This window comes from Tyto alba, unplaced genomic scaffold (genome assembly GCF_018691265.1).
Source record: "Tyto alba isolate M040663 unplaced genomic scaffold, T.alba_DEE_v4.0 Super-Scaffold_2, whole genome shotgun sequence".
Lineage (NCBI taxonomy): Eukaryota > Metazoa > Chordata > Aves > Strigiformes > Tytonidae > Tyto > Tyto alba.
In genome coordinates this window covers 51,192,814-51,213,461 of record NW_024881282.1, presented here as the reverse complement: position 1 = coordinate 51,213,461, position 20,648 = coordinate 51,192,814, and the positions used below count along the sequence as shown (strand labels likewise).

The window sequence follows — 20,648 nt, the reverse complement described above, 5'->3', positions numbered from 1 at the left end:
GGGGGGGGTGAGAGGAAGATGCAGTTTGGGAGAGAGGTCAACATCCTGGACCAAGCAGTCTGTGTTTTTAACTAAAGTACTGCGCTGGCGCTGACTTCAGACGCTTAAAACCAGAGGGAAGTTAGTGGAAAATGTGACTGGCTGCACTGTGATGTCTTTTTTCCTTTCCCCCCCCCTCTTTCATGTCTATTGTAGCCTGTCTTTATATTCTCTTTCCTATTCCAGTAGTTGCTGCAGAGGCAGTGTGTTTCTTAATCGGCCTGGCTGCTTTATGCTCGGGTGGTGAGGAGGTCCGTGCTGCCTGCAGCAGTCTTCACGCAGACTCTTGGTGACCATAAGCAGAGACAAAGGGAGGCGCTGTCTGCGCGGGAGCCCGCAGAGAGCTGCCAGCTGGGCGGCCTGACCCTCCTGGCCCTTCCCCGGGTAACGCAGCACCTTGGCAAGCACTGGCCGAAAGTCTGCCAAAGCAGGGAGATTAATTTGAAATTAAGACAGTATCTGCGCAGACATTTTTCTGCCTTAGGTTTCCTGAAATGAAGAGAATCTGCTTACAGAACGTGCCTCCAAACTCTCAACACAAGCTGTTCAGCTATCCAAAAGCGACAGTGCTGCGCAGAGTGCTGCGTTAAAGTCAAACTCTTGACAAGCAGTTGAAAGCGGCACCTTCTTCCCTACCCCCTCCGATAAATAAAGTACCAGGTCAGTTCCATAGGAAACAAAACATAGAACTTGGATGTTAAAAAAAGCCCCAAACTCTTGTCCTGCTGAATAATTTTCTTCTGTAGGAAGAAACTTTGTTGGAACAAGGTTAGATAAAGAATTTGGAAGGAGAGAATCTGGTTAATTCCAAGGAAGGACGGTTTAACTCGGCAAGAAGCTAGTATACTTTATTGAATTTAATGACTAGTAAGCACACTGCATGGGTGCCAGCCAGATCCAAATTCAGACTTCATTTAACAAGACAGCAAGTGCTAGCAGAGTCTATGTATTTCCAGATAATTTTTCAAGCATGTAAGCGACATGAAGCAGTCACGAACTGGCATTGAATCAAACCTTTTCTGGGAAGTCAACTGCTGCTTCTGCAGGCTGCGCTGGGGAGACAGCTCAGCTTGACAAGTGAGGCAGAGAGGGCAGGGGCTGCTCTGTGCTGCCAAGGCCTCCCCACCCTATTTTTTAAAAAAAGCTGTCTTTTACCAAACTTAATGATCCGTGCTATGGAATCAAAAGCAAAAAATTTCATTTTGAGCCAGATGTTTTTTTTCTGTGTTACGCACTTAAAGCAAAACTTGCTTTAAAAAAAAGACAATTTTGAAGGGGATCTGAACTGGTCTGAGTTGCAGTCTGGAGAAACACCCAGCTGATCTCAGCTCAGTTAAGTTTGCCTCAGCTTCAAATTCTGTGCGAGCCTGTAGCGGCAGGCTCCCAGCCCTGGCTTTTATTCATGCCGGTTTACCTTTGCAGCTCTCGGGGGTTTTTTTCATTTTAGTCAGGCTCTGATTTTGCTACTGCATGAAACCACAGGGTGTACAGCTGCCCTTACAGGCAGCGTTGTCAGTAACACAAAAACTAGCAGCAAAGCTTTCCTCACCATCCTTTAAAATGCTGCTCGGCAATAACAAAATGAGAGTGGTGGCAAATTCTCCAGGGAGGAGGTGGCAGCGGTAAGAGGAGAGCGGGCTGGTACGTACGCGCCGTTCCCTTGATAGCTCAGCCAGGACTCTGCTACCGCTTCCCACGCGGCAGGCAGGGAAACCTTCAAGCTGTTGCTGCGTTTCAGATAAGTCACTTGAGTAACCCGAATGCCGTGGGTCACCTCAGAGCTGTGACTCCTGGCAGCGATCGCCGTGAGCAGTGGCTCCCAGCTCTGCTCGGCCACCTCGGCAAGGTGGAAGGGAGAAGCGCGAGCTCGTGGGTGAAGAGCAGCGAGTCCCTGCGTGCTCCGTGCAATCCACCCACGGAAAACATCGAAACTGCGTCTTCATCTCTGCTGTGAACTCTGAGTGGTCCCCAGGGGGGAGGAGGGGGAAAAGGAGGAAGGCTTTGCTCTAGAGAGGGGGCAGTGTGCTGCGCAAAAGCAGGTGTCTATACAGGAGAGTTTTGCCGTCACCCAGCTCCAAGCTGGTGCTCCTACTCCTGAGGATTATCCAGACGGTGCGGTGCTCCCGGGACACCAGCAAGCAAGGGAGGAGTAGGGGCTGGGCGGTGGTGTGAGGGGGCAGCTGAGTGTCAGCAGGGCTCAGCTTCTGGCTCTGGCTTGGCAGCAGGAGGTGGCAACAGTTTCTCATCGAGCGTGATTTCTATCACCGCCCCCGACCGCTTGCGGGGTTCGGGGCTTTCCTCTGACCACCTCCCCACCCTGCGCACCCCCTTGGCCACTTTGGGCGCGTTCCTGCAGGGGTTGTGGTCGTAGATCACCAGCTTCAAGCCGGGGAGGTGAGCCAGGCTTGGGAAGAACCGGATGGAGTTGCGGTCCACATCGATCACCTCCAGAAAAGGCATGTCCAGGAGCACGGGGGGGAACTCGGACAGCAGGTTGCCCGACAGCCAGACGGTGCGCAGCTCCTGCAGGCGCCGCAGCTGCGCGGGGAGCGAGCGCAGCGCGTTGGAGCCGGCGTGCAAAGTCTTGAGCAGGCTGAGCTCGCACACCACCTCGGGCAGGCACTGCAGGCAGTTGGACTCGATCCAGAGGGTCTTGAGGTTCTGCAGGAGCCGGAGCTCAAGGGGCAAGCTGCAGAGCTTGTTGTTGCCCAGGTAGAGGATGCACAGCTGCTTCAGCGTGCACACGACCAGGGGCAGAGCTTTGAAGTTGTTGAAGTCCAGCGCCAGGATCTGCAGGTTTTGCAGCTGCTCCAGCTCGGGGGGCAGATGGTTCAGGTTGTTGTCGCTGAGGTACAGCTTGACCAGTTCCCTAAAAGAGCAAATGTGCAGAGGCAGCCGCCTCAGCTGCCTGCCGCTCAGATCCACCATTTTATCCACTGGCATCTCTTCTAGGTCTTCCAGGAGGTACTTCTGGCACTCCTCAGAGGGCACAAAAGCAACTATGGCTTTCAGGCTGTTGCCCATCCCAGGACTTCCTTTGTTCGGGGATCGCTGGGACTGCAAGGGACAGCCTTGGTCTTCTGATGTGTACTGGCCTGCTGGTAACTCCGTCGTCCCAATATAAGGCTTTGTTTACATGGCACCAGCCATTAATCTCAAGGGCTCTGAAATGTTTCTGATAACCAAATGAGTGTTTGGTGATGGGGATTACAGACAGGATGACTCAGAGTGCAGGTCTCCCTCTCTTGATGACACCCCCCCCCCCCCAAAAAAACCCAACCCAACATTCTTCCTTGCCTCTTCCTGCTTGCCGATTTTGCCCCAAACCATCGCCTCACAGCCCCTCACCTCTTGCTCCGGCTGTGCTGTCTGTGCAGCCAGTGCTGGCTGCAGGGGTTGGCTCAGGAGAGTAAACACCACAGAAGACCGGATTTTTAAACTCAGATGTTTAGCTTTCATGAAACTTTCAGCAGAAATGTCAGATGTAGTCAAATTGTTGTTTAAAATACCTGTCAAGGCTTGACTGACTTTCCAGATGAGTGGCACTTTTAGGGATTTACTTTGCAAGGTGCCAAAGACATAATTTCAGAGTGTAACTTGCCACCCAGTACTTATCTTAAAGCTTTAACACAAATACTTGGCAAAGTGCTATCTTGAGCTGTTCTACTATTTATGTTCCTAATTTAACGGCGTTTACTATAGCCTCTGGCACTCTTGACTGTGTAGGGCCTTTTTTTATTAAATTATGTTTTGCTTCTTGTCTGAATCCCTATTTAATGTGCTCACTATCACAACCTGCCAAGGCCGTTCTCCAGCTGTCTTCCGACCTTGCTACTTGCAGTTCCCATGTCCATACCAAAACCTGTCAAGAAACTGTCGTGGATTTAATTCCATCAAGATTCTCACTGGTTATGAATGAGATAAATCATGACGCTAAAAATTATGACTATTTAGATGTGACGATGTAAACTGTTCCCCTCCTTCTCGCAGCAAGATCCATTGCTTTTTAGCTCTGATTTCTAGGAGGAGCCTTCCCATGTGTAGGCACCTCTGCATAGTTTGACTTCTTGAGCCCCTGCTGTTTTAAGCTTTCTTGGGGATTGTCTTACCTGTGTGTTGGCCGTGATTCTACCATGATCTTTGAATGTGAAAGCTGGCAGAGTGTTTAAAGGTGAAATAGCCTTTCTGGCAACTGGCTCTCTGCTTTGATATCTACAGCTCATTGCTGTCACTTTCCACACTTACCGTATTTATGGAGGATATTTTCTTTAAACAATCTGCAGATGGTTTCTGAGCATTAGGTGCTACTCAACCAAAATACGTGATTGCTGAGAATCATGTATTCTTGGAAAAACAAAAGGCAGAGCAAACAGAAGATTGAGAAAAGGGCAATATCAAACATTTAAGGTGGCCTCTCTATCTCGGGTCAAATCTGGTAATAGAGAACTTTCTACTAGTGTTCATTTGTGAAGCAGCTCTTAGCTATCAATTGAATATAGGCTATAGGATGTTTACTAGTCTTTTCCCTGCAAGATGAGTGTCTGTGCCATGCGGCAGTGATGCTATGAAATGTATGGAGGGTTTCCTGGAGGAGGAGAACAACAGAGAGGGCATCTGGGAGCCAGTATTGCAGCAGGACAGAGAAAGAACAGTGAGTGCTGCGGCCTGAGTGCCATGAAGTAGGTTTTGGACGGAGAAGCTGGGCAGGGTCTCAAGCCTGGAGAACGAAGATATGTCGCAGTCATCTGTGGCCATGCTGTGGAGGAGAGACACTGAAAATACTCTCCATGCCAGAAGGTGGGATGTGCTGGGCGTAGCACCCCAGCAGCAACAGCCAGTTCACTGTGAATGAGCATCTCAGAGTAGCCACCGACTTTTAAGAAAATATTCCCATGGCCCTCAGCAGGTTTTTGTATTTGTTTCCATTTCTAAGCAGCTGTGGCAGCTTCTAAAGGCAAGGCTCCCTGCCCTGTTAAGGCACTGTAGGCTACAGGTATGGAAAAACAAATGCATTTGGCGTAAGTAATAACGAATTTACATCCATGGCAAAGACATGTCCCTTAGGCAAACCTCACCAGATATCCTGCTGATCAGAACAAGCTAAAAGCCCGGGTAAGAGTGTATTAATAATATAGTTTAGGTATACTTTTCTTACTAATCCATATGGAGAGAAATCACTTTGCAATATAACTTATGTCTATAGATACAGAGACATGTATATTTTTTCTGCTTGAATTAGTTCTATTTAATGAAAGTTTTAAGCTGCAGAGAACTATTTCTTAGGGATCCTCTGCATTGTAGTTTAATCATTATTCCAGCTTATCAAAAAAAGTCACAATGACCTTTTGTTGCTGCATTTTGTACCTCTGTTGGCTAAATGAATGCCTGCTGGGAACACACTGTGAGATCACAGTATATGGGAAAAAATAACCTTCATGTAGTGGGATAATAAAGGGCTATATTTGCAATAAATGAACAATCTTGATCTTTCTGAGTATCAGCGACTTAGTGGAGGCTCTAAGGCAAAGGCAGTCCCTTCAGTAGGCTTGGGGCGGTGTTTTGAAAGCCACTTCATGTCTTCAAAGTTATCCCGATGCCCTCCAACACGAACATTAATGCCTTCCCAGAAGCATTTGTGGCATTTGAGGAACAGTTCAAGCGATAAAGGTGCTCAGCACAGACACTGTCTTGTTCTTGTCAAAGCGACACTGCCTTACCAGAGGGCATGACATCTGCTCTGCTGCGTGTCAGGTGGCACGTGTAGGCTCCTTGAGAAATGCCTTTGCTTTCTGAAGGTTCGCAAATGACCACATCTGTTGCTCACCGGTCTCATTTCCAGCGCCCAGCTCAGTGGCGTGTGTGGCTGTGAGACAGAAAACACGGCTGTTTGCTGAGAACTTGTGTAAAACCTCTGAGTCCGGAAGAAAAGGGGAACACTCCTCAGAGCTAGATAATTTAAAAAAAAAAAAAATCACAAAAAAAATGGAAATCAATATAAAAGCTTCATTTTTGAGTTTTTTTTTTTGTTTTGTTTTGTTTTGTTTTGTTTTGTTTTTTTAAGCAAAATATTAGAATAGAAGAGTTGGTGCTTTTTCAGATCCAAAGCTCTGCACACAGCTGTGTGATGACTCCAGGGTCAGCCTTTCCTGAGTTTGTGTAGCCTTCATAATTTTGGAGGTAAGTTTGAAAAAGCAAAACACGTATTTCAAAATCCAGGGTACTAATGAATAGAGTGCTAAATTAATTAATTTGAAGGCTCTCATGCCCCTCCTCAATCAGCCTGACATAGCAAGGGGAGAGACCTAAAGAAACAATTTTTAGGAATTTCTATAGTATATGCTGATAATGATTTGCTTTACATTTATTTAAAGTCTGTGACAGGCATTTAGACACCTTCTTCGCTCACAAATGCTGTGTGTTTAGTGTTTTCTGCTGTTTTTTCTTGACTGGAGCATTGTCACTAGAGCAGATGATGACTCCTGCCTCCTCCATGTTCTTGATATTCACTCTGCTACGCACTGTCACACATCTGCTCTCTTTTTTGGGGGGGTTACTTAATGCCAGTCCACCTTCATGTGGTGAGCAGCTTATTTCAAATAAGTGGTGTGTTGCAGGGGAAATATTGTCATTGCTCTTTTCCCAGCATCCTAGCTTAAGCTTTTGAAGAAAAATGGCTGCTTATTTAAATTTAGCTTTAATGTATGCTAGGCTGCAGTGTGTAATTGCTCACCACACCTCCTCGTGCAGAGGAAAGATTCAAAAAGTCTCAGAAGTAACTTGCAGACTCAGTGCCGAGCCTCCTCCCAGGCAGCTGATGGCTTTGGGGTTGCTCTCTCTCAGATCAGAGTCTCTTTTTGACACTGTTGTTTTTCTGCCAGCTTGACTTGAATCTAAGTGTCAGGCAGGTGTAGGAATGGCTAACCTTAGGAAACTCAAAGGAAAATAAATCCAAGTGAGTGCTTCCAAATGTCTTGCTGAAATGTGTACAAAACCACTTGTTCTTTATTAGTGTATGTTGCAGCCTGTCATGTTTTTTACTTTCAAGACCCATTTTTTGTGGTGGCAATCATGTTTATGTTTATACTGGAGCTCTTCCACATATAGGGAATTAAAGTCCAGTTGCCAGGGGATGACTTGTCGCAAACCTATCAAGTGTCTGTCTGCTCAGCCCTGCTGAAATGTCTCCATGTAAAAGGGAAATTATTACCTATTATGTCCCCTTTCTCTGTGTTGGACACTTTTGGGCCACTTGTCACTAAAGCCAGATTGAAAAACAGCTTACTCAGAGGGAACCCAGCAAGTCCTCGGACTGCCTCCTTTATCCTGTGCTAATGGGAGCCAAGCTCATCTCATGTATTGTATTTAGGTAAAAGACATTAAGGATTGTTAGTACAATGTCTGTCTGGTGTAGACTGTGCCCTGGTTATCTGTGCCTTAGTGTCTCCACCGCACACCACTATTTGCACAATCCAGCGGTTACTCTGAGAGCAAATGAATCGGTTTTCTGCCAAAGCACTGACCTCCTGTGATTGATTGACCTGGCGAACAGCCCTCTGCTGACAACGAGGTATAAAAAAGGGACTTCTGAGTAAATGAATGACAGTAGATTCCAAACTGCTTGGAGCCATGAGGGTGATACTGCTGGCTGTGGTTTACATCCCGTTCACCGTGGCTGTGGAACGGTAGGAAAACATCTCTAGCATTGCTGGCGCATGTCTCAGCTGGCTTTTTGGGGTGACCCATGCTTGTTGCTACCCAAGGTCTCAAAAAAGAGACAAATTTTTTAAAAAAAGAGTATATGAGAGCCCTAGAAAGGAGATCCAGTTAATTTTTTGTATGTTTATTTAATTTGCATAGAATCCCCCTTGTTCGATTCAAATCTATCAAGAAACAGCTGAAGGAAAAGGGAGAACTAGAAGAATTTTGGAGGAATCACAACCCTGACGTTTTTGCCCGGAGGTACCTGCATTGCTTCCCTGCAGATATTGCCTTATCAGTAGGAACCACTTCAGAAATGCTGTATGATTACATGAATGTAAGTACAGTTTTGGTAATGCAATCATAAGGACTTGTTGTTCTCTTGAAGGCAGATTTTTTTCCCAGTACATTTCAAATCTAGTCCCTCAATGAAATTATAGGGCTTGAGGTGGCTTGTTGCTCTATGCCATAAATATTAGATGATAAAAAATTAGTTTACCAGTCTGCAAAATAAAGCACATAGAGATCTAGATTAGCACGCGATTCAGGTAGAAAGCTGGCGTAGTCTAGCAGTAGTAGTCCTCTGACAAGTTCTTTTTTTTTTAGATCTGTATTGGACTTGGTTGGGTCTCTAAACAAATGTGGAAGGTTCGCCTGTATCAATCTTGGTTCAGGACTGGGTTTTTAGTAGCAGAATCTGATTATTTTATTTAGCTGTGTTCTATTTACCAGAAATTTGGTGTTTGCATGTTATAAAAAATCCCTCAAATCTCATTGATTTGATCACGTGGAGTCATAAATCTGTGATAAAAAAGACCCAAATAGAGTTTTTCTTTTTCTGCTTTTATCTCCTGTGTATTAAATATTAGAGACTGACCTAGGTCTCCCACTAACCTAGCTGAATTTACCATCCAAACTGAAAAAGGAAAAATATGAGTTTCATTGGATCTCAGACAGGCAAGTCAGCAGGTCAACCATTTTGTAAACTAACTGTCTTGGATTTAGGATTTTGTCCATTTGGATGGTCTCTGTTTTCTGTTTTGTTTTGGTTCTTCTCTTATGCTTACCAAAAGGAAAGCTAAATTGCAGAAATGTTGTGGAGGGTTCATCTGAACAGGGAAGGGAAAGCCAAATTAATTAATCAGGATCTTCCTGACACTTGAGGGCCATAAATAATATGTCAAGATGATCTAGAGATGTGTGTGAAGAACAAAGGAGACTGAAATCTTTCAGCCTGCTTTATAGCTTATCAAAGAGGGAAAAATCTCAAAATGACAAAAAAACCCACTTCCCCAGCATGTTCAGCTTGCAAAAGGAACAGTTCTGTAGAGGTTTCAGTGCAGTGTGTTTGTGGGTTTTCTGGGATTGTTTTTGTTTTTGGATGAGCTGCCTCACTTTACAGATTAATAGATAAAGGTTTGTTTAATACTGGAAAGAATAAAATCCTGCTGCACAGCTGGATATTCTCTTAAATGTCAAGTTTGCTTGCCTTTTCATGATTATCTCATTCAGACCATAAACTCCAGGGTCAGAAACTATATTCAGTGTATTCATTAACAAGTACGCACTTGAAGATACATATTCAAATATTTGTATTGCAACAAGAGGCTTGGGACTGGCTATTGCTTTTCTATCTGTGTGTGAATTCCAGAAATGCCTCTTCCCAAAAATAGGTCTCTTAATGCTGAAGTGCTCTTCCAGGGCCAAATAGGGGCACTTAGACACTTGCATTTGGGATGTGGATAAGCCCTTCACTCCAGCATTCACATGTTCACAGATTATCTCTAGCCTCAATTGGTATCCAGGGATGGTCAGTGGTTTCTTTATCCACTGGATGAACTTTGTTCAGTACGTCACATACAGTCTGTGCAACAGAATTCGGTTTTTGATTTGCTAATAGCTGCTAATTACAAAGGAATAATCCCAGCCATATGTGGCAGCGTTTGTGTCACCGGTCGGGGCCCTCTGACACTGGCAGAGGCGGGTCGTGCTGTCTTTGCTTCACTGATTTCTTACTGACATCAGTAGGGAGCTGCCTGAAAGCCTGCATGGTCGTGCAAGAGCTTTGTCTTGGGGTTAACCTTGCCGCCACTGAAGTCAGTGCAAGTCAACCATTGTTGACTTAATGGAGAACCCGACAGAGCGTTTGCTTAAAAGGCTTTAAGAATGCCGCACAGTTATGCACACAGCTGGAGTGAAATCTGCTGTCCTCAGCCACTCGTGGAGTCAGACACACTTCCCTGTGGCGTGCATTTATGTTTAAATGAAATTGCACCGAACTCCCTGGGAAGGCGTTGCACGATGCTCCCAGGTCTGCCTTTTCCTCAGGAACAGCTCACCGGGAGGCAGCCCGGGGCTGACCGGGTTGTTCCTCCCCCAGGCGCAGTACTACGGAGTTGTGAGCGTTGGCACGCCGCCCCAGAGGTTCACCGTCGTGTTTGACACCGGCTCCTCCAATTTTTGGGTCCCTTCTGCTTATTGCATCAGCGAAGCATGCAGTAAGAAACATTACCACCCTCCCTTACACTCCTTCTATCTCGGGAACCTTGGCCACTTCTCTGTTCCCAAGGAGCTCGCCTGCAGCAGGGATTTGGGAGGGGAGGATTTGGAGCACCCCGAGGGCCGCTCTCCCCTTCCTGGCTTGCTCCTCCATCTCTGCCCCTTCGTGCCACCCTGCAGCCAGGGCAGGGGCTGGATGCAGCTGCCAAGCACCCCTCCGCACCATGGGATGCCTGATGTAAAAGGCATGAAAATAAACCTAGGAGAGCTACAGATAGTGGTGGAAATGCCCATTTTTGTTTTAATTTGTCTTTAAAACCCCAAATAACTTCTGAGGTACAGAAAAACTGGGGTGCCTACAAGGAAACTGGCACCTCCATCAACACCGTCCTCATAAGACAAGCAAAAATCTGCCTCTCCTGCATCTAGGCTGGTTGTGCATTGAGGAGCAGGTGTGTTGCCGAGACCTCCCCTCGGTGCACAGGTGTCATTTGTTTTGTGTAGGGGTGCACCAGAAATTTAAGTCTTTTCTCTCGGACTCGTACGAGCACGGTGGGGAAGCCTTCTCCTTGCAGTACGGCACGGGACAGCTTCTGGGCATTGCTGGCAAAGACACGCTGCAGGTGAGCATCCACCTACAATGGGTGTCAGCCTCCAGGTCAACCGGGTTTTTAAGGCAGTTCAGATACTGGCCTTGCCCTGGTAAACCTTGCCTGGTTTAGGTAAGGGCAGGGTGAAGTCTCACCAATCTGCGTCTACCCAGACAAATCCCTAAGATTTTATTTTCCATTTCTGCTTCTCTCCTTGGGTTCTGTCCTGGGTTTATGAAGAAACACCCACAGAATTAATGTATTAAAAGGAATCAGTGCAGCCTACCTGCCAAATGGGCACCTGCTATATTGATGCACGTCACACAAGGATATCCAGGCTTTATAACCTGAATTAATCCATTGATCTGAATGTGAAACGTGACTAATTTATTGTAATTGATGGTGGTTTTACATTCACTTGTACCAAACAGATAAGTAACATCTCCATCAAGGGACAGGACTTTGGTGAGTCGGTGTTTGAGCCAGGAACAACCTTTGCCTTTGCCCACTTTGATGGTGTGCTGGGCTTGGGCTACCCCTCCTTAGCAGTGGGCAATGCTCTGCCCGTGTTCGACAGCATCATGAACCAGCAGCTGGTAGAGGAGCCGGTCTTCTCTTTTTATCTGAAAAGGTCAGTCTTAAAAGTGACACTACCAAAAAAGTAGTAAATCTGTTTTAATTGTTGATATAGACAACCATGCATTTATATAAAGCTTCAACTCTAGAAAGTAATTTCACCCATTTCTTGGGTTTTGATGTTTGGTTGGGGTTTTTTGTTTGTTTTTTTTGTTTTGTTTTTTTTTCAATTTGACACTGAAAAATATGGAGTGAAAAGGAAAAATGCTATGGGGAGGCCCATGAATTTTTGGACAGAGAGTTATTCTTGTTGGAGCTGGTCATAAACAAAAGAAAAGCTCCCAGCTCAGACTCACCATGTCTGAGTTGCCACAGGTTTCCTTCTGGCTCGTGGAGATGAACAGAAATGCCATGTTAAACCCAAATAGCCACATTTCAGAAAAGATATGTTGTTCCATAGTCTGGACCTAGCTGTAACCACCAATTTATCTGTTGTGAGGTGAGGGTAGCAACTGGCTCAACCTGCTCATGATGCCTATCTTAGCTCTCGGCAGCCTACAGTAAATCTTCTCAGAGGTTGTTTGGAGGCGCTGAGTTGGGATAGAGGCAGTTATAATTTAGAAATAATCCCTTTCAGCCATCCATATCTGAATTTAGGAAGGGCTGTGATTAATATTTTGATTTTTAAGTGTAACCTCATCAGTGCATGCTGGCACAATCCCATGTCTGTGTTAAACTGTCTTCTGCTTTCAGAGGAGATGACACCGAGAATGGTGGTGAGTTGATTCTGGGGGGGATAGACCATTCTCTCTACAAAGGTTCAATCCACTGGGTCCCAGTCACCGAGAAAAGCTACTGGCAAATACACCTGAACAAGTATGTATGTATGTATGAATACCTGGTGGAATTCACCTCCCCAGCTAAAACCCACAGAGACAGAAACACCTAGCAATACAGACGCAGGAGGACTCAACCGCACTGTGCCCTTGTGCCTCTCAAAGAGAAGGTTCACCAGCATGAGACCAGGGTTTATTAGCTCTCTAAATATGCTGTGATATGTATTGCTGGTTTCTGGGAGAGCGTGTTAATATGTTTTAATATGATACACCAGGGGTCAAGTTGACTCTTGGACTATTCAGTTAAGTGGTTGAGGCACCCAGGAACTGAATCCAGCTCCAGGTCCTGCTCTCATCCTTCTTGTTAACCTTGATCAAAGTAGTCAGTGTTCCTTTGTTCCTCCTTCTGCTCTGTAAAGTGATGAGGACACGTACCCGCGGGTGAGGACAAATTCATCGGCAGGAGGCAAATAATTAGGGCTGCAGGAGTCCTGACAGAGAAAATTGGGTCCACAGACGGGAAGTCTTCCTCATGCAGTTTCCTTTTATTGCTTTCTTGTCTTTTAAAGATGTTCTTGTCTTTTAAGACTGGGAAAGCTTGGCAACTAGTTTTAACTTCAGACTGTGCTCTGGTACTTCAGCTAGCAATAATGTGTTGCTTCAGTCATGATGTATATACCACTTGTTTAAAGATGCTTTATTTTTCACTTGTAGCATAAAGATCCAGGGCCGGGTGGCATTTTGCTCCCACGGCTGTGAAGCCATCGTTGACTCAGGCACCTCTCTTATCACCGGCCCCTCTTCACAAATCAGGAGATTACAGGAGTATATTGGGTCAAGTCCATCGCATACTGGAGAGGTAAAAACTATACAGTCAGAAAACAGCCAGAGAGGAAGAGAAACTGGTATTTGGTGCAAAGAGCTTATAGGGTGGGAAAATAACTGAAATTACTGTTCAGCAAGGTCTCAGGGAAAACCTTGTTTCCAGAACAACACTGAACTCAAAGCTCTACTGGTTTTGACCCATTTGCCTTGCTGCCCCAGCCTTCCTCCTAGATGCCCACCTTCTCTCCCATACTTGTCAGTACTGGTGCGTAAGGAAATAATGAGGGTTTCAGTTTGAGGAATTGTTCTGTATTCTGTCAGAGATCATTTTCTTTTGGAAAATCAGAGGAGCACTTCCTTTCAAAGTCCCTGGCTACAGCCATTGGCTCACTTGAGCTGGGAAGGGGTTTGGTGCTGATGGCCAGCCCCATCAGCATCAAATGGAAAGGGGAAGGTATTGTAATTACAGCCTGACAACAGCTCCCTTGACAGGAGCTCTCGCTGTCGGCTTGCAGCGGAGCAGGCGGTGCCGTGCTGGGCTCCCGGGAGGGTTGCACAGCTGTGATGCTCACAACACTGTCTCCTGGCAAATGAATCACAGGGTGTGGGACAGGCCTTGCCATCTCTTATTCTCCGTCCTGAACCTTATTCCTCTGTCTCCTTGCCGGTTTGCCTCTCTTCCCCGCTGCTCTCTTCTGCATTCCCCTTGCTGATGCTCCCCACTGCTCCTCCTCATCCCTGTCTGCCCTCCGAGGAGTACCTCCACCTCCTCCAGCAGGCCAAAATGGCCTTGATGTATCACTTCATGGCCTCTCTGGCCCCACACCTCCAGTCCCCTGCTCCCCGTGTCCCTCTGGGGGGCTTGTGTGAGCTGAGGTTGCTCGAGGTAGGTTAGGCTTTCCCACCACCTTGCCCAAGGGACAGGCTGGGATGTCTCTCTGCTGCTCTTCGCATCTTCCCGCTGGCAATTTGCAGATGACATGACCTTGTAACATCTAAAGCATTGAGATAACAAGCCTGAGACAGCTAAACCCACCTGAGTCCAGAGGAAGAACAGTTTTTTTTTTTAGTGTGCCTTATTGCTGGCCCTTGGCTGACTCCCACAGGTAATTACTACGTCGCCACAGCTCCTGTGCCCCGAGTAAAGCTGTCATGTACAGCTTCTGTCAGCTTCACAGTTGGCTTGGTCCTGACACAAAACTGCACTTGGAAGAAAATTAGGTGTTAAGGTTGCCCAGTGCACTGGGCAAAGATCAAAGTAGACCTTTAATCTGCCTCCTTTTGTAAAAGGAGGACCTGAAGTGACATCTGAGTAACTCCTGAGGCTTCTGATTCTTTCTCAGTTAAACCTTAAAGTTTGTTTTCATTCAAATTTTCAGATACATGTCAAACTGAATGCTTTAATGACAAGTTGGTACATACTAATGGATATAGATAAAATATGTATTTTCAATGCACTTATATTAGTGTAATATAAATGAGAAAGTAGTCATTGAAGTACATGTTTATATATTCCAGTGCTGATGTAAGAACACTCAGCCAGCACCACAGATTCTGCAAAAAAGCATCTTGAAAATAAGACTTTCTATGACTGTTTTTCCAGAAACCACAGACAGGCTGAGTATATTGGCTCAAATTTATCCCTGTATAAGTGGGTCCATCCATTTTACCAGAACTTTTATCTCTTTCCAGCAAGGATTAATTTGTTCTGGACCTACTAGCTGTGTAAATGCATTATGACTTGCCTCTCGTATCCTACACACTATTATACTGGTTTTTTTACTCTTGTCCTCTGTATCCCATGATTTTTTTTTTCTAATGGTACGACACCTGATAAGTGTGGACAAGATTTAGGATTGTGTTTTCGTAAAGCAGATTTAACAACAACAAGAAGTAGATTCTTCTTTCTAGGAAGTCTCTAAAACAATCACTTTAAACACTACAGTTTACATCAAAGATCCCTCTGGGGCTTGGAGCATTCTGCAGTGCCTTTTAAGATGCCAGTTGTTTCATGAAATAACTAGAAAGGCCAGGAAATGATCTTCTGTGTTACTGTAAGTGAATGTATTATTTATGGAAATTAATGACCATGCCTGAGTTTAGTCCTTCTTCTGCTCTTTAAATCCCACTCCAAGGCAGAGTATAAGTATAAAGTGCTGTATTCCTCACTGGCTTTTTTTTTTTTTTTTTTTTCCTAAAACAATGATGTTACGGAGGGATAGAGGTGAACTACAGCCGTAGGACTCACTCCACCCAGCCCAGGCCAGAGCATTGGAGGACTTTGCTAATATGGGCAAGCAGACCTTGCTAATATGGGTTTGTTGGGGCTCTCACACATTCAGTTTTGCTTCTGAGTTGTGCAGGACAGACATCAGACTTCCCTTTCACCTCGTTCCTTTTGGGGCTTGCAAGGATTTTCGTCAGCCCTGGATCCCTAGGGGCTTTGGTGCCATGGTCTGGGCTGCTGGGTTGGTTTGACCTCATGCAGGAGCTGGAAAGCCGGAGGGCAGTGTCGGGCCGTAAGTCAGCCTGATGCTGTTTCTCTGCAGTAAATTCGCTGTTACCTGATGCAAAAGTCTTGAATTCAAAGGGCAATAATTAAAAAAAAGGCAAATCAATCCCGTCTCAATCGGTGCTTCGCATACAGTTTCTCATAGACTGCAGAAGACTGTCCAGCTTGCCTCACATAAGCTTCACGATCGGACACCGCGAGTACAAGCTGACACCAGAGCAATACATCATAATGGTGCGTATCCATGGCCTCCCCGCTCCCCGTCCCCTGTTCCCCACTCCCCAAGCTGGGCCTGGAGTGGGCAGCAGCAAGGACACGTGCTTTCCCTTCCAGGAGTCTATTGAAGACCAAACCTTCTGCATGAGCGGCTTTCAGTCTCTTGACATCACCACTCGCGCCGGCCCGCTCTGGATTTTAGGAGATGTCTTTATGTCTGCATTTTACTGCATTTTTGACCGTGGGAATGACAGAGTGGGATTTGCAAAAGCTGTTCATAGAAAGGATTCCTACTGAGTTGTGATAATGTTTATTGTGCCTTAACCTGAATCTTAATGTAATGGTCTTTAACACATGTGTGAAGAAGGGCTTTAACTGAAACTCTGGACCTAAATGCAGTTGTGTTGACCCCTTCAGGTTTTAAGGGTTTTGAGGTGATCCTTGTCCCAAATTATACAGTTTGGTTCAATTTCTGTATGTTTACAACTGAGAAACATTTTTTTCCGAACAACTGATGGACACCGCAGCTTTCGGGATGAAACAGAAACAGCTCAGCACTCAGTTTTGCAAAAAAGAGAAGGGAGAATAAAAATTCTGAACAGTGCGAGGCTGAGAAGATAGCAGTTACGAGTGGGGGAAACTAGTCCCTGTCTGGCCTGGGTATCCTTTTTTCTTCCTGAGTGCTAGTTTCCACCTCACTTTCTGTTGACTTCCTTTTCCTCATTATTTTCCATGATTGGGGTTTTGTCCAACCTCATTTCCTCATTGCCACATAAATTCTCTTTATATGGGCTTGCTCCAACCAATTTATATAAAGAGGAATGTGACCGATGTCTGTGTGACTGCTATGCTTTCCACTCCTGTTCCTTGCACGCAATTTCCTGCTCCTTACACCATCTCTCAAACCTGCTTTTGCCCTTGGGTTCATTCTCACCTGACACATTTTTCCTCTTTTGGGTCTCGGTGTTTAATGTCCATGTCTTAGGTCAGATGCTGCTTTTAGAATCTGACGCCTCTGCCCCTTGGCGGTGCGGGCAGCTGGGAGCAGCACCTATTCGCATTACAAATCCCATGAGTTGTGATGCCGTGTGAAGTACAAACCTCACGTGAGTTACGAGACCACCACGAAACATCTACTGTCCCTCGCTCAGCTACTTCTTGCCAGCAGCAGCTTCAGAGGCGGCAGAGGTGTGAAACAGCCACAGGTAGCTGCGCTGATTTGGCAAAAGAAGATTCACCTGAATTATACCCATTGGAGTATTTGTTTGCATTGCTAAAGCTGGCACTGCCCCCGTACTCAAGTAGAATGTAACCAAGCAAAATCTGCTTTGGACTTAACACTGTTTCAGTTTCATTTTATGTTTTCTTACAGCAGCCTCTGTGCCGTGAGGCTGGAGAGGACAGGGAGAAGAGGGTGCAACAGCAATTGAAAATCCAGGTTGCTCTGTGTCCTGGAGAGGAGAGATGGGACATGTTGGGGTGTTGGGGCTGCTTGTATCTCCCTAAAGCTGTAAAACACCTGCAGCCCCAGCTCCGGTCACCTCCCAGGCAGGGCAGGGCTGTGGGGAGCTGGAGACCGGCCGCGCTGCAGCATCCCCGGGGCAGGGGCTGGTGGCCCCGGGGGACTTGCTGCTGCTGCCTGTCTGGATGTGCTTAGCACAGACCAAATGCGACATCCATTAGTGACCTTGGCAGTGCTAAGTTCATGGCCCTTTAGATTTTCAGGCTTCGGTTGTAAGACTCGGTAAGTATTACTGAAGTGAGACAGCTTGTGTGTGGGTATCATCTCTGAAGTACTAATCTTGCCTTCCAGTGTGAAATACCCCCTCTCTCCAGTGCATGTTTTCATGACTCTCTATTTGCAGCCACGTTGTGTTACACATTTGGCATCCAGGCTATCAGCCTCTAGCAACAGGGGCTCTGCTGCCAGTTGTCTCTTTTTGTAGACAAAATTGAGCTGTATGAAGTTACCGTGTATTTCAGGCTAATCTTGACTTGTTTCCCCTTTGTCCATACCACTCTTAAAGAACAGAGTGACCATGAACTAACTTATTTGTCTGGAAAATATAATTTGTTTGGTTGTAAACCAAGACCAACAAACAGCTATAAAACCCTATCACTCATTTAGCAGCAGTGGGGTATTTTTGTTTTCTCTACCATGCAGCATACTTAACACTCTGCTACATTTCCATTGTTTCTAAAATGCATATATATTCCTCAAACATGAACTCGCAGTCAGAGTTAGAGATCTGTTATTTATGACAGAGGGTTTTAAAGGTGGCGGGACATATCCCTGCACCGACATCTTGGCTCTACGAATTCCAGTGAAGAGCATTAGTGCATCCTAGAAATAGGTGGAAAGTCAGGCAGCACATGCAGGGATCAGCCCTCTCTTTGTTCTTATATATCTCACACCCTGCTCAAGATTAACACCATTCGATGACAGCAAGCTGCTGCTCTGGTCTATCCTGGCCCTATTATCTCCTCAGTCTTTTCCAGCTTTGCCAACTCCTGTAGGTCTGCCTCGCTGTTCATGGTAGACATCAAGTGGACTTACATTGTAGGTCAAACCTTTCCCAGCAGTGCTTCTTGACAGTTCAATACAGTCAAGACAGCTGTGTTTCTCAAAGTGCCTTTATTCATGCCATAATTCGACATTGTTTATACCAGTGAACATGAACTGTAAATTGTTGGGTTTGCTAAAATGGTCCATTTACCATGCTAAAGCAAAGAGTTTATCGAGAGAAGTGCCTGAGAGAGCACATAATCCTAGCAGGTAATTTAATACAAATCAGAGCCTGCAGATGTTTGCAAAAGTGAGATAACAGATTAAATGAGGAGAAGAAATTTTTCTGGTAATTCATCCCAGCACTAGCTTCTTCACAAGCAATGAACAGAATATTACAGCTAACCTGGAGCACAGCAGCCTGCTATGTGTGAAATGCTATTTGTGCATTGCAGATTACATTGTGAGACTTCAGAGCTGTCATTCCTAATTTAACATGCGTCTACATGTCTAATAGACATTTCTGTGGGACTTAACTGAAGCTTTTATCTACCTAATGGCTACTGTGTGCCCACCCTTAGCCTCCATCGGAGAATGAATACAGTTGCTGGGCCAGGGAGTGCTGGCAGAGCAAGTGGGAGAGGTAACAAAGTCGTTGCTCATGAGATGCATAATGTCCTGGTGGAAAGCAGCAGTGTGCATCCTAGGTAGCGGCCCGGCTGAGAAGAAGATGGTGGAAGATGAGCAGAGCTGGAGGATGAGAAGCTGGGAAGGCTTCTTCAGGTTTAGCAGTGCCAGCATGAAACATGCTGATCCCTGGGTTGGGGAGGATGAGCACTTGGCTCCAACACCTTAAGCCCTGGTGGAAACTGTGTGAAGAAGGCAAGGAGGTGTGATGGGACTGGGTCCTCAGTGCAGATTTGTAGTGGGCACTTCACAGTAATCTCTAATTTCTGATTTAAATTCCCTTACAGAGAGAAGCACAGTTCCTCAAACTTATGTACTGTGATGAGAGAGCTAGATAATAGGCCAGACTTTCTCCACAGCTACTGAAAATCCTTCCTATACATGTGCATCTGGGAGGAGTATGGCCAAATTCCCCTGAAACCTGTAGTGCTCTCTTGTCTTTGATGAAGTGCTATGGAGGAGTGCTTCGGGGTCCCAAGGAGAGCAGTAGTTACTTCATCTTTGGGCCTAGGTGTGTGTCTGGAGCTGTCTGGGTATGCTTAAAATGTCTCATTTATGCTGTAAATTTGCCATTTGTTAAAGTTAAGCTCGGTGGTAAATAAAGTTCCTTGACAGTTGCAGATGCAATTAAATTGAGAAAATATTGAATTGAAAAGTGTAGCTTCAGCTAGAAGAAGAAATAGGGAATAATGAAGAAAGAGAGAAAGCTGGAAGAAATTTTTTTTTCTCTGTTGATATAGAGAAGGGAAAACTATGTGTTTCCAGCATTGTCAGAGGCCAAGAGAGCCCTCTTCCCCTGGGACAATCAGCATTCTGGGGCTTTGATGACTGAAAAGCTACCAGTCCTATCTTTTAGATGGTCCTTTCTAGGGCTGCTAGGCTAAGGTGCTGTTTATTTCAATATAATTTCACTTTGTTGGGGTCCTCATTGCGTTGGTCAAACCTGAACAGAGCAACTTGATTTGCTTGAGGACTTGTGAAGTGGCAGGGGTGAGGTTGCACCAGGAACGCCTTACTCCAAAACTGTGATCAAACCTTGCTACTCAGCTGCTGTCAGACACCGGCGTCACCTCATCTCACAGTGTGAAGAAGTGTCTCTGTAAGTGCCTGGGAAATCTGTACTTGGCTTTTCCCATCATAATTCCCATCACATGAGTTTAAACCGCTCTTCCTTGGGCTAAGCATCCTCTGGTTCCTAAACTGATGGGGATACACATGCTTTTGTCTAGTGTCTTTGGAAGGTTTGAAAGGGTGGCACTGCTCAGACCATGTCTAATGCACACATTATCAGGAGCCAGTTCCCAGACTGAAACAAAGATGGAAGAAATGGAAGTGGGGAGGGAAGCTGATTGTTTTTCAAAGCCTACCCAGATGAGATAGCAGAGTCCTGCTGTATGTGATAGCCTACTGGAAGGGCTCCTCACCTAAGTTGCTGGCCAAAGGAGCAGGAGCAGGTAGGTCTGTTCATTTCCTTCCCAGCTTCAGGTGGTCCTGAAGACTCACAGAAACCATTGGTGCTATTGGTTACCCTGGTAGAGATGCTGGTTTATTGTCTGAAGTGCAACCTTCCAAGCAAAAGATCTGGGTGGACTTGCTGTCCACACAGTCCACACTGCTTGCTGACTGTTTCAGCCCCCATACTTTTCCGTGTCTCCCCCTCTCTC

At 45.8% G+C, this 20,648-nt stretch overlaps 2 protein-coding genes across 2 annotated transcripts; one reads left to right on the top strand and one right to left on the bottom strand.

Moving 5' to 3' along the window:
• Window positions 1–2,226: 2,226 nt before the first annotated feature.
• Window positions 2,227–3,234, bottom strand: LRRC10 (leucine rich repeat containing 10). The gene has a single exon (XM_009968367.3). It carries the CDS (start codon window positions 3,061–3,063, stop codon window positions 2,227–2,229), a length of 837 nt encoding a protein of 278 aa, XP_009966669.3. The 5' UTR covers window positions 3,064–3,234.
• A 3,908-nt stretch (window positions 3,235–7,142) lies between these two features.
• Window positions 7,143–16,620, top strand: LOC104362117 (cathepsin E). The gene is made up of 9 exons (XM_009968370.3): window positions 7,143–7,721; window positions 7,897–8,074; window positions 10,118–10,235; window positions 10,741–10,859; window positions 11,258–11,457; window positions 12,156–12,278; window positions 12,953–13,097; window positions 15,711–15,809; window positions 15,909–16,620. Exons 1-9 carry the CDS (start codon window positions 7,636–7,638, stop codon window positions 16,086–16,088), a joined length of 1,248 nt encoding a protein of 415 aa, XP_009966672.2. The 5' UTR covers window positions 7,143–7,635; the 3' UTR covers window positions 16,089–16,620.
• Window positions 16,621–20,648: the final 4,028 nt, after the last annotated feature.